The 13,774-nt window shown below is 34.3% G+C and overlaps 1 protein-coding gene across 1 annotated transcript in view; it reads right to left on the bottom strand.

Annotated features, from left to right (window-relative positions):
• The window catches only part of ACTR3 (ARP3 actin related protein 3 homolog), a 47,632-nt gene that overhangs the window by 11,688 nt on the left and 22,170 nt on the right, over window positions 1–13,774 (bottom strand). The window contains exons 2-5 of the mRNA XM_027562131.1: window positions 12,810–12,865; window positions 9,323–9,447; window positions 3,823–3,933; window positions 822–917 (exon numbers count right to left, since the gene is read on the bottom strand). Coding sequence (XP_027417932.1) covers window positions 822–917; window positions 3,823–3,933; window positions 9,323–9,447; window positions 12,810–12,865 — 388 coding nt within the window. The remainder of the gene's footprint in view (window positions 1–821; window positions 918–3,822; window positions 3,934–9,322; window positions 9,448–12,809; window positions 12,866–13,774) is intronic.

Here is a 13,774-nt window from a genome sequence, read left to right as displayed (position 1 = left end):
TTTCCATTTACAAATTAAGAAATTAATGTAACTAGTTCAATTAAAAAAACTAAATCTCATATAAATCCAAGCCTCAAACAAGATAATTAATTAAAAACAGTACTAAGTTGGCTTTATTTTATCTACTTGCAATATAATAGCTGTAAGGAATCTAGAAAGGTAACTAGACCATCCTCTTACTTTAACACTGGATCACACCATAATCATTATGGGCTAACAGAACTACACAATAATTTATATACTTATTAAGCATTTGTGATATGCCAGGGATCACATTTGCTACAGGGTTAAGAAACAAGTAAGAAGTAAGCTCTGTTCCTAAGAGGGGAGAGAGACTATTCCACTGTTCCACACAGATTTATTTCCATACAAATTAAATTCGACAAAACTTATAAACTTAAAAAACTATAGGGATTTGTGATATACAGTATACAGAGGGGCACAATGGCGACAGTGGTCAAACATATGCAGTGGTAACTAATTCAAAGCAGACTACAAAAAAGGATACAATGAATGTTCTAAGGGTAAATCAATGTGTATACAACATTCTTGACATGAACTCTGAATAAATATTAGTTCCCTTATTTCTGTTTTACAAAAGGCCTTATTAATTTACCCAAAAACCATCAACTTACTTCCTTTTAACACTTCTCTTTTACTCACTAAATAGTTCCATTGTTCTAATGATTTCTAAATTATCAATTCAATAGAAAACTATGATATGTTTTGAAATTAAGAAAAATACACAAATATTTTAAGGTTAAATTAAACCAGGTTAAAATTTAAGAGCCATGCTTATTTTGACATCTAAACTTGCTTACCTGTACAGCAATGTACAAGCCAGGAACATTGAAAGACTCAAACATTATTTCAGCAGTATATTCCCTGTTTTCTGGAGTATTCAGTGGAGGTTCAGTCTATGAAATTGAATAACATTTAAATAGGCAATATCAGATTACTGTGATAACTTTATACATAATTTGTAAGTGAGAAATAATGTATTTCAAACACTATATTTATATAAAAGTCATTAAACCCAGAGGTACAAAGCTAACGAAAAACTGTAGAGAATTCAAATAGATCTATACATACATATAACTGTTAGAGTGTAAAATGGAGATGTTTACACAGTTCTCTTCAGTTTAAGTTATGTGACTGCATACACCACACCACTTAGAAACCTATGGGGTAAGTCTGGGTCAGAAACTATCCCAGTGAGGTAAGAAAGGACCTAAGGAACAGCACCCAAAATCCTGAACTTCATGCTTCACCTTTGCCTCAGGAATACCTAAATTATTTTATATCACCAAGCTTGAAACCACATAAGATATTATTCTCATGAATCTGATTTGACTATTTAATTCTTTTTGTTATCTCAAATACTTAAACTTGAAATGCAAAACTTTAAATTTAAGAAATACAGAATTATCTTTTTGACCTGGGGTTAAGGAAAAAGTCCTTAAATTTAATGAGCACAACTTGCAAAAGGAAAGACAGATAAAACTTAAAATCACTGCAAATAAAATCATGTTCTAGATTTTAAAAGACACCATAGAAATCTTTTTTTCAATTAACTGGTATTAGATCTTTTCCATTCATACAACCTTTAACTTCTAAACTACTTGATGTATTTAAACTTAATGGTAACCCACTCCAGTGTTCTTGCCTGGAGAATCCCAGGGAAGGGGGAGCCTGGTAGGCTGCCATCTATGGGGTCGCACAGAGTCGGACACGACTGAAGCGACTTAGCAGCAGCAGCAGCAGGAAGGCTTTGGACTATGTTCAAGAATTTGGAGATAATTTAGTAATAGTTATGTATAAAATTAAGCAAACTTAAAAAACCAAGGCAGTTAAATTATAAACTCCAGAAGTCTATACAAAATAAAATTTAATCAGAAGATCTCACAAGGAAAATATACAAATAGCTAATAAGCACATGAAAAAGTACTCAATGTTATCAGTCGTCAGAAAAATGCAAATTAAAACCAAAATGAGAAAGCTCACACCCACCAGAATGGCTAAAATTAAAAAGACTGATACATATCAAATGTTAGATAGAACGCAGAGTAACCGGATCAATAACACATTGTGGGTGGGTGTGCAAAAAGGTACAATCCTTTGGGAAAAGTTCTGAAACTTTCCTATAAAATCAATCATACAGCTACCCTATGGCACAACAATTCCTTATCTAGGTGTTTTTTACACAAGAGAAATAAAAACATGTTCACAAAAGACTTGTATAAGAACATTCACAATACCCAAAATATTCATAACTATCAAAAACTTGGAACAGCCCAGGTGATTTTCAACAGGGAAATGGGCAGTGAGGCATATTTATACAACAGAGTATGACCAGCAAAAAAAAGCATTAAATGCAACAACATGTATGAATCTCAAGATTATGGTGAATGAAGTCTTACCAAAGAGCACATTTTATACAATTCCATGTATATGAAACTCAAAAATGAGGAAAATGGATATGTGTGGGAAAAAAATTGGAACAAGGGTTGCCTCCAAGAGATGGGGGTAGGGATTAACTGGAAAAGGCATGAGATAACTTTGCAGCTTAACAGTAATGTTCTGTATCTTGATAAGGGTTTGGGTTACACAGACATATGCATCTGTCGAAACTACAGAAGGGCAACGATTAATACATCATGCATCCTGCAGGCCAAATCTAGTCAACCACTTCTTTTTGTAAATAAAAGTCGACTGGAACACAGCCACAGCCACTCATTTAAGTACTGCATATGGCTGCTTTCCTACTACAACAGCAGAGCTAAGCAGCTGCAACAGAGACCACATGGTTCACAAAGCCAAAAATCTTTCCTATCTACCTTTAGACAAAGTTTGCCAACGCCTGGTCAAACCGATAAAATGACAGGGTTAAGATGTGTGATTTTACAGAATGTAAGTTTTACAGAAAAGAAAAAAATGTAAACAATAATAAACTCTAGTTGATGATAATGTATGCTAAAGTAGTTAGGGGTGAATTGACTCAATCTGCAACTCTTTGTGGTGATTTAAAAAGTAAGATGGAGTAATAGAAAGGTAACCAAATAAACAGATGTTCTAAGACAATTACAGCAAAATTGAATGCTGAGTCTAGATTGTAGGTGCTCACTGCAAGGTTCTTTGAACTTTGTATTTATGTATATGTATATTCCCATATTTATGTGTATATATATATATTCACAATCACCATAATAAAATATAAAATATTAATTTTACCCAAAATTATGATGTAACTATATCACAGAAAGAGGAAGAAGATAAGGATATTGTGTTAAGGAGGGGGGACAAAAGGAAAAGAACAAAATACTCATCTTTCCTAGTAGGAACTTATAGTATCTAATATTTAAAATAACAAATGAAATACATGAGAAAACTATCAGGGAAAACTCTTTAAAATGTTAAAGTGTGTGCCTCTGGAGAATCAAGTGTTTAAGAGTAGGGAGAGGTTAGGAAGAAAAATGCTGTTTTTTAAAGTTAAATCTATAGCAATTAAATTTTTAAAGTTATAAACATGTATTGCTTTAATAAAAAAAGTTTAAAAATTAAATTACATATTTTATTAGCAAGAATCACAAATGAAATAAAAATCACACCCGCTATTTTTTTAATTTAAAAAAAAAAAGTGCCATGTTTCCAACTTTTTCCCCTCAAATTTATAGTTGAAGATACTAAATATGATCCAGATTTATCACAATATTTTTAGATACATGACAAATAAATTATAGCCTATTGAGTACAGATGTAATGAAAACATTCTCATTAAGCTTCTTCAAAAATTTCCTCACTGAAATTATAAGTTGTGCTTACCAAAAGAAAATAATGATCTTCAGGTTCCGCCCTTAAATATTTAAAGATGACTTGCTCCATAAACCTTTCCATCAAGTCCCAGTCTTCAACTATACCATGGCGGATTGGCCACTATTAAAACAAAAAAATAAAACAGGAATCAAATCTTTATTAATATCAAAAATAAAACAAATCATTAGTGAATAGTAGAAGAGGGAAGCATTTCTTACGTATAATGACACACAGATCATTAGGAGATGCATACTTAAGTAGAGATTAAGGAAATGATTTCTACATATTTTCAGATGTTTCTATTTAAAAAAAATGCAAATATGTCAAAATGTTATAAACTATTCAATCTAGATGAAAGATTGCACCACTCTTTCTGGATTTTTGAAAATTTTATAATAGAAACATACCCCATTAAAATTCAGCTTGTGAAAATTACAGGTTATGACAATTTGCTTAATCTTTATTAGCTCTCACAAATATTTGTTGCATGTTTTATATATAAAAAACAGTTGGTAAATAAACAGCAAGAATAATCGTAAATCAAGCAAGCAAAATTTTGTAAGACAAGTCATACATATCTATATAGACTCAGTTTCAAAACTGAACCTGGCAGAACTACAGCAAATTCAAAAAGATATGGCAAATATTTTAAATTTTCCAGGGAAATTTGGTGATACTCAGAATCAGTTTGACACTACATATCTACTAGTTTAAGACAGTATAGTTTCAACCATCAGTCAGTAACATCACTTCTTTGAAAAACTGGATTACCAGCAGTTGCTTTGATAAAAATTAAATCCCTCCCCCCAAAAATCCATAAAATAAGAAATGTAAAAAGTAAATTAAGAATGAGGATGGGGATACAAAATCTAATTCCAGGTGTGAGAAACTGTGACCTACCTGACAGGCACATGCATCCTAATAGTAACTAACAATTTAACAAAAATATTTTCCTTTCAAAGAAGTGTCATTTTTTTTCAAGTAGCTACGTTGCTACTTAACAAACAGATTGTTAAAATTTCTTTCTAAGTGACAAAAAACTGTCAAAACTTTACTGAGACACTAAAGGCACTAAGAAAGTTCGTGAACCTCTGCAATAAAACAGTTTCACAACACATAAAACTAAAGTAAAAATTAGTATTCTGAATATATGAAGAATTCCTTAAACAAGCAAAGTAAAAGCTTAGGCAAAAATCTTCCAAAATTTTACAAAAGAAACATTTTTAAAAATATACTTCCATGCACATAGAATAAATATACACTCAGTACCTAAGGATGAATACACTAGTGAAGAAAATATCCTACTGTCATTTAGTCATCATTAAACCTCTTATCTATTCATTTCTAATAACCACATTTCACCAAAACCTTCTAATAGATACTTCTTAAAGCATTACACTTAAAAAATAACTTCTACTCCTCACTGACTCATTGGAAAAGACTCTGATGCTGGGAAAGATTGAAGGTGGGAGAAGGGGATGACAGAGGATGAGATGGATGGATGGTATCACTGACTCAACGGACATGAATTTGAGTAAACTCTGGGGGTTGGTGATGGACAGGGAGGCCTGGCGTGCTGCAGTCCATGAAGTCGCAGAGTCAGACACGACTGAGCGACTGAACTGAACTCCTCACTTTGCTTTAGGAAAGGAAAAAAATGTACTTATTACATCATTCATTTTATAACATTACTGGAAGTTTACATATTTTAATGTTCCAAATGATATTTATTCATCATCTATTATTGTGCACCTACTATGAATCATTGGCACAAATGCTAAGGCCATGAACATCCTGCCATAAGAATCTATCTAATGAAAGAAATATAGCAGATACAAACATTAGCTTTTAAAGAAATAAAGTACCTAGGACAAGATGAACAACTTGCCTTCGGAGGGAAAATATGAAGGATCCTATTTCTCTATGACTGAGGAGGTCATATCTAAGCTGGGTCTTAAAGGAGCAATCTTGTTAATTTTCTTTTCAGAGTGGGAGATAGAAGAAAATGTAAATAGAGAATAGCAAACAATACGTACAAACACTGCATAATATAACATGTTATATTATGTTATTATAATAACAGTTATCAATGAAAAATACCTGTGCCTTTAGGGAAAGGGGTGTAGATAGGTAGATTGTTTCTAGATGAAGGGGACCAGGTTCTCAAAAACTATTACTTGCCTTGTATTGGTCTTTTATTCTATAAGAAACAGAACATCAGTAGAAATTTTCTATCAGGGTAAACAAGAATAGCTTTGATTTTTAAGAAGATAATTATAGTAACATTGGGAAAGCTGAACTGAATCCTGAAAGAACAAAAGAGAATAAGAGCCCCAGTTGTGCTGTAAATGATGTTAGGCCAGACTGAAGATTTCTATCACTATGAGAAAAAACTCAAAGATATCAATAGGTTTCTAACTATCAAATCAGGATGAAAAGGATCTATTATTAATCAAGATACCAAAAATGTATTTTGTCTTATCTTCGAATAGCAAGGGTGGAGTATATATAAAAAATTGTTTTGAATATATTAAACTCAAGAGCCAGAGAATAGGTAGGTGACAGTAGGCAGCTGGAAATGGGGTCAAGGAATTGGGTAGAGATCTAAGCTGTGCCTGCAGATGAAGGTGTGGATGAGATCATCTACAAAAGGTCTTAAATAAGAGAGAATCAAGGACAGTACCCGGGAAATACTGATATTTGAGTAGTAGGCAAAGGAAGGGAGAAGGCAATGGCACCCCACTGCAGTACTGTTGCCCGGAAAATCCCATGGATGGAGGAGCCTGGTAGGCTGCAGTCCATGGGGTCGCTAAGAGTCAGACACGACTGAGCGATTTCACTTTCACTTTCCACTTTCATGCATTGGAGAAGGAAATGGCAACCCACTCCAGTGTTCTTGCCTGGAGAATCCCATGGATGGAGAAGCCTGTCTGTGGGGTAGCACAGAGTCGGACACGACTGAAGTGACTTAGCAGTAGCAGCAGCAGCAGCAGGCAAAGCAAGAAGAACCAGTGACAGTACAGGGGAAAAAATGAACAGTAACAAATAACAAGAATAGCCCATGTTAGGAAGAGAGCCAGCAGAGTAATCTTGTGAAAGAAAGACAAATCAAGAAGGATGAAGACTGCTAGATGTAACTGGATTTAACAAAGAGCTTATCAAAATAAGTTGGCTTTTAAAAGGACAAAGAGGAAAAATAAAACAACAGCTAAAATGCTGAGGAAAGAAGGCAGGACTGTAAGAAGCTTTGTCATTTGCCTGTTGCATCTGGAAGACCTGAAAGCGTATTAAGAGAACAGAATCAATGCAGAGAACTCTGGCCTCTCAGTTCACTGACTTCACCACCTCTGAAGGTGTCTTTTCCATTTTGGCCACAGTCTAGATCTTAGTATCATTATCATCTCTAAATTTCTGAAATGCAAGTACACCCCCTCTCTGATCACAACTTCTTATCCTTCTAGCATACTCCAGCACCTCACTACATCTCTCTTGACTTGCAGTCCACAGGCTAATCTACTTTTTCTCTAGCCAAAACCCATCCCTCCTCACAACACACAGTTTAGATTTGGGCTTCCTTACTCTGCTCATATTTCCTTTTGTCATTCCATCTACCAAAACCCAACTTGGCATGATCCTACCCTAAACTTAACCTATATCCAGAATGCTGATCATACAAATGACACAGAACCGGCTGATAAAACTAAGAATTCATAACTACTATTCCCAAATGGACATAAATATACCTGGCAAGCTGTTGTTTCCCCACTCTGTTCATTTTTACTCTCCACAGTGATGATTTTAAATATTCTCCCCATCACTCAGACTGCACTTTTCCCCTCTATTTCCTGAGCAGTAGAGAAAATGTCATCATGTGTTTCACAAGGAAATCAGGAGCTAACAGTCAGGAAGCCAAACTGACTTTCCTCACCAAATCTATAAAACTGATTCTGCACTTACTTCTTTTTTCTTTTTCAATTTTTTATAATTTAAGAGATCCCCCAACTCCAGTACTCTTGCCTGGAAAATCCCATGGACGGAGGAGCCTGGAAGGCTGCAGTCCATGGGGTCGCTGAGGGTCAGACACCACTGAGCGAATTCACCTTCACCACCATGTATGAAGTAGATCATCTATGCTCTGGATTCCATCCCTCTAGCTTTGTCATCGACCTGTATTATAGTCTGTCTTTCCTGTTACTTTGATCTCTTTTTCTAATAATTCTCTTACATTAGCATTTAAGCATTTAAACATCTCTTCCATCTTATGCCCACAACTTATCTGTTTATTTCTCCTTCCCAATCAAAGCCAAACCTCACGGAAATAATCCTTTCATTTTTCCTGGCCTACTTTTCTGGCCATTCACAATCTAACCTATACTTTAATCCAGGCTCATTAATCCTCTAAAACTGTTCTTATTAAGGTTACAAATAACATCCTTGCAGCTAAAGACAGCAAGTAACGTATGGGCTCTAGATCACCTGATAGCAGCATGCCACACTGTTTATCGCTCTTTCCTGTTTACCCAGCCTAACTATGCCTTTTCAGAATCCTTTGTAGGCTTTCCTCCTCCATCCAAACCTCAATGGTGCATTGACCAAGCTCTGTCCTAGGCCTACCGCTAGAGAATCTTACCCCTTCCAAAGGTCACTAATATCTTCCAAATATTTATCTCCAGTTCTGTCTTGTTTATAAGCTCCAAGAGCCAAATATCTGTATAAATGCAAACCACTTATAATTACTTCTTCAAGGGCTTTCTTTCCACCACATTACAATAGTCTTGAAGTCAAGAAATCCATTTTTCTTATTTAATCTCAGCACTTTAAATAAAGTTGTTTATACATGGTAGTTTTTTTGTTAATGAATAAATTATGAGAAGTGAAGAAAAGATATATAAAGGAAGAAATGCACAGATCAGGCAAAGAGAATTTAAACAGTATCTACCTTTTGGTGCAGGTGGGGACAGTGACTCTGAGCACAGACACAAGGAAGGTATCTGGGTTACTAGATTTGTTCTCTATCCTGAACTTTTATGATTACAGTCACAAAATTTTTTTTAACTGTATAACTAAGCCTTACCCATTTTATAGTATGTAAATTATATCTCAATAAAAAAGGAGCAGGAGGATGAAGGATAGGAACAAACAAGATAAAAAACAGTGCTCTTTCAGATGACACAGGCTTCAACAGGAGAAAAATAGTGTGGGTTTGAATAAAGATGGGAAGTATTTCTAGGTGTGATAATGTGGAGGCAAGAGAAAGTCAATCACATTGATGACTCTGAGATTGAAAAAGTAAATACCAGTTACGTGAAGGAGCTAAAATATTCCTCTTGGTGGGGAGGAAAAAATAATACAGTTAAAGCAAGGCTGGAAGAAGTCACAGAGAAAGAAGAAATTTCTACTGTGAAGAGGCTGAGAGTATTAGTCCTGTAATTAAGTGGCAAAATTACTAAACGAACTAATTTTTTGAAATAAAATGTTATTTATTTTTATAAAAATCATAAAAATATACCTTTGTTGCATATGTAGGTTTTTCTATTGCTTCATCACCAATGAAGAAGTCTAGGTCGTCAACACCTTTCATCACCCTCCTTTGAGCTTGATCTCCCACTTTTGCTGACTCTTTAATAGCAATACCTTTAAAATAGAAGTTATTTATGTATGTAAAAAATTTTATTTTTTTCAAGTGAGACAAATTTTTCACTTGTATTTTTTCATAATAAAGTATTATTACATAGAACATGATCTAGTATATTTAAATTGCTAAATTAAAGCAAAAAGGTCATTAATAAAAAAATGACAAAATTCCTTTAATACAATGAAATCTCAACTTCCACCCAGAAACAAGGCCTCAAATATAAAAAGCCCCCAAAAGAGAAGTACTGCTGTGGGAATGTTTCAGTTTTGTTTGTAAAAACTATGTAAGCTCTATTTTGATCTGAGTAAAACTGTAATTCCACCAAGTCAACATAGGCTTGATGGACAATCAGAAAGAAAAAATTGAAAACCAGTAATAAAAGTAGGTAAATTGCATGGGGAAATATTTTTTAAAAATTTTTTCATATCCTGTTTGCACTACTATGAACTAGCTTACTTTTAACACTGGCATAAGGACCTGTTAAACTTTAATCCACATATACAAAGGGAAATTTCAAATCGTTTAGGTAAAACCCACAGCAATCTCCTTATATAATTTCAAAAAACAGCATACAGTTCTAGACCTAAAACTTATAAATTTCTTAACTAAGTTGTAAATGTCTGAATCCTTCAAATTAAACAGTTCTTCATTCAAAACATCTGCATGGGGACTTTCCTGCTGGTCCTGTGGTTAAGACTCAGGTCTTCTACTGCATGGGTGCAACCTCTGCTCAGATCCTGCATGAGGAGTGGCCAAAAATTTAAAAAAACAAAAACATGCATGCACATAAGCTGATGGGCCATTCAAACAGTTACACTTTCAGTTAATAACAATTTATATCCTTAATAAGGTGTGTAGAAAATACAGAAGAAAATTCTAAATCCAATCAACTTCTAAATGCTGCTTCTCTAGCATAATGCACACAGACATCCAGATGCGTCACTACAAATTTCCTAGAAGACAAAGATTATGAAAATAACTTTGAATCATATCCACAGGTTTTCCAGGTCAAATATCCATGTTCATCAGTGGCAATGATTATATCTGCTCATTATAAAACTACACTTGCAGCATTAAAACTAGTTGAGTAAAAAAAACTCCATAATCAAAAATCTTTTCTTTCATACACAAAAGGATTTTTAACATGCTTCAACCTCTCATAAGAAAGACAATGAAAACTAAAATTGCAAATTTTGGCAGAAAGATGAAATAGAAAAAGAATATAATGGTGATGAGAACCAAAAGTTTAAAATATCAAAAGTATATGGGCTTCGAACTAAGACTTAATACAGCAGTGAAGAATATAAGCAAAAGCAAATCTTGCAAGAATCAGAGTTAACACATCAGGAATCTCCTGAAATAAATGTTTTAATCACAATACAATGCCTTATAAAAAATTACAAATTAAGAGATTGCAAAATCAGCATTTTAAGAGTTGTGTGCCCCCAAAAAGATATGTTTAGGTCCTAATTCTTACTACCTCAGAATGTGACCTTATTTGGAAATAGGGTCTTTCAAGTTAAAATGAGGTTATTAGGATGGGCTACAATCCAATGACTGGTGATCTTATAAAAATACAGAATTTGGGCATATCCATTCACAGAAGAAGAACAATGTGAAGACACATAGGGTTAGCTGTGTGACTGGAGTGATGCACATACAAGCCAAGGAATGCCAAGGATTGTCAGGACACATCAGAAGTTTTAAGAGCCAAGACGATTTCTCCCCTACAGCTGTCAGCAAGATCATGGCCCTGTTGACACCTTGATTTCGGACTTCTTGCTTGCAGTACTACAAGTTTCTGCTGTTTTAAGCCATCTGGTTTTTGGTACTTTGCCTTGGCAGCATTGGGAAACTAATATAAATATACACATGGTATAAAACTAAACTCAAACATAACTAACGTCAAGTACTAGTTTGCAAAAGTACTCTATTTTAGTCAGCAACAGAGCCAATATTTGTCATCAAAATCTTAAACAAACTATCAATATACTGATATGTAAAGTTGGGACAAAAGTGAAAAAAAGCAAATCTGTCCCTCCATGTAGATAACAAATATACTTGAATAAAGGGTAAAAACAACAGTACTACAAATTAACACCACTATATTCCTATGAATAAGTTATTTCATCAGTGTCAGCTAAAAGCCATTCCATGTATTGAAGCATTAGATTTAGGTAATAGCCTAAATTCACAGATAATCAATCCCTAGAAAAAATGTATCAAAAGTTTATCAGAAGTGCACAAGTCAAACAGGTCTGTTTCTAGAGAATGAAAGAAATATATAATAGTTCCCCCTTTAGAGATAATTTTGACACATCTTCACACATTTAACTTTGTTCTTGCCATACATAAACGACAAAACTACTCGTTCATGTCCAATGAGTGCCCAACTGAGTCCAGAGATCTGTAGTTCAGGGAAGTCTAGTAATTTCTACCTTGTTCTCAATATCACAGACTCTGAATCCTAGGCTGCTTTCACTATTCTCTGCATTTTATCTTTCTGTTTCCTTCTCATTTTCATAAATCAGTAAGAATACACAAAAATATTCAGTCACACAAATACTAGTGATACTTCCAAAATTAAACCACCTAGAAGTTAGCACCACCAAGGAATGGCTCAAAAAGTTTGCTGTCTGATATGCTGACGTCTTAACCTGGTGGTAGGTCAGGTAGTTGAGAAATGTGACTATACAATGTGCAAAAGGTGAACCATCTAAATGAGACGTCCAAAATATGTCCATCAAGGACCAGCTACATAGCTCAGGCTAACAAATAAGAGCACAAACAAACCAAGTCTGAGAGTATTTTTTAAAAACATCTGAAAGATAAATTATTGAAACTGGACAGTCAGTTAAAGCGAAGTTAACAAACATAAGACAGAACAAAAATAACCTAAGTAAGGTTATAAAGTATTAGAGAACAGCTGAAGTCTGCATCTCTAAAGATAAGATGCCATCCTTATTCTGAGCCATGGGCTTTTGTTAGGGATGTCAACAAGCACAAGCCCCGCAAAACTCATGAGCACAAACCAAAGGATGGTCTTTGTAGGCGTGTGATGGGAAATGCATTACTTAATAGTAACATACACACATTATTAATAGCAATATCCTCAAAGCAGATTCCCAGCTCATTCATTTTTGTCTTTAAAAGGTATTTGGTAGATTTAGTAAATGAAGAGCTAAAAAGAGATCTGAAATAAATGGTCAGAGGTACAGAAATGAGGCCACATTTGGAACTTGGCAAATCATGTTTATAAAGGACTAAATCTTAAAGAGTGTTGAAATGATTATTTTCTTTTTTACTTTATCAAGAAAAAGATATTAAGTCAGCTTATTTATGACTTAAAAGAAATACTTACAGGAAGGGATGATAAACTGTGGTTCCGTATTTCCAGCATATCCTAATTTTGTATACCTGAAAAACAAAAAGAATTTTATAAGTATTTCACTAATATCTTGGCAATTATGAATTTAATTCTTAGATTTATATTTGTTACAAAGCAAGATTCCATTCTGGGTGAATACTATACAAAATCCCATAGCTTCAATTTATTTAAACATTTCTACTTTCAAAATTATAAGTACCCATAACTTTTATTTGTTATTTGTATTTCAACTGTTTTACAAAACTGCTATCTCTTATAGTACCAAATGGGTGATTAAGCCTCTGATAAAATAATATATAGTTCCATAAGAGGTCAATGATTTTAACAGTGAAACTAGATATGGAAGAAGCAACAAGAGGGAATGTTTTCTTGGATCGAGAGGCTGGTAAGACAGGTGGTCCAGAGAATTTTGGATAGTGTTTTATGACCTAGTCCAGTAAGAGCACACTGAGTGGCCTATAAGCAATATCTCTGCCAGACCTGGGAATGAGCATTCTCAGCACAACAGGACGAAATAGCAGCCTCAAATCACGGTCAAATTTATGACACGAAGGGACCCTGCCAACTGGAAACTGGCAGTTGCCATCTACCTCTACAAAGATTAAATCATGGCCACTGCAGCTGCTGACCTTCAACACCACTGAAAGATTAGGGTGGAGATCAGGAATCAGGCATTCTGTGCTCTGGAAAAACTGGCAGAACAGGCCTTCAGAGAGTTGGATATCTTCAGGAAAAGATTTTATGAGTCCCAATTCCTGCATCTTCTCATACACAAAGAAACACTAATATTGTTAAAGATGATATCTGCTTTGGCTAATAAGAAAAATATTAAAAGTCAAAACTCAGAGTAACTATGGTTCAGACATCCAAAGAAATAACGAGGTGACACAATGGGTGTAATTTCAGGCTAGTCTTTGCATTGCTAACAAGGTGAGTTT

Source organism: Bos indicus x Bos taurus, chromosome 2 (genome assembly GCF_003369695.1).
Source record: "Bos indicus x Bos taurus breed Angus x Brahman F1 hybrid chromosome 2, Bos_hybrid_MaternalHap_v2.0, whole genome shotgun sequence".
NCBI lineage: Eukaryota > Metazoa > Chordata > Mammalia > Artiodactyla > Bovidae > Bos > Bos indicus x Bos taurus.
The sequence above is the reverse complement of the archived record's forward strand: the minus strand, read 5'-3'. Positions and strand labels throughout refer to the sequence as shown.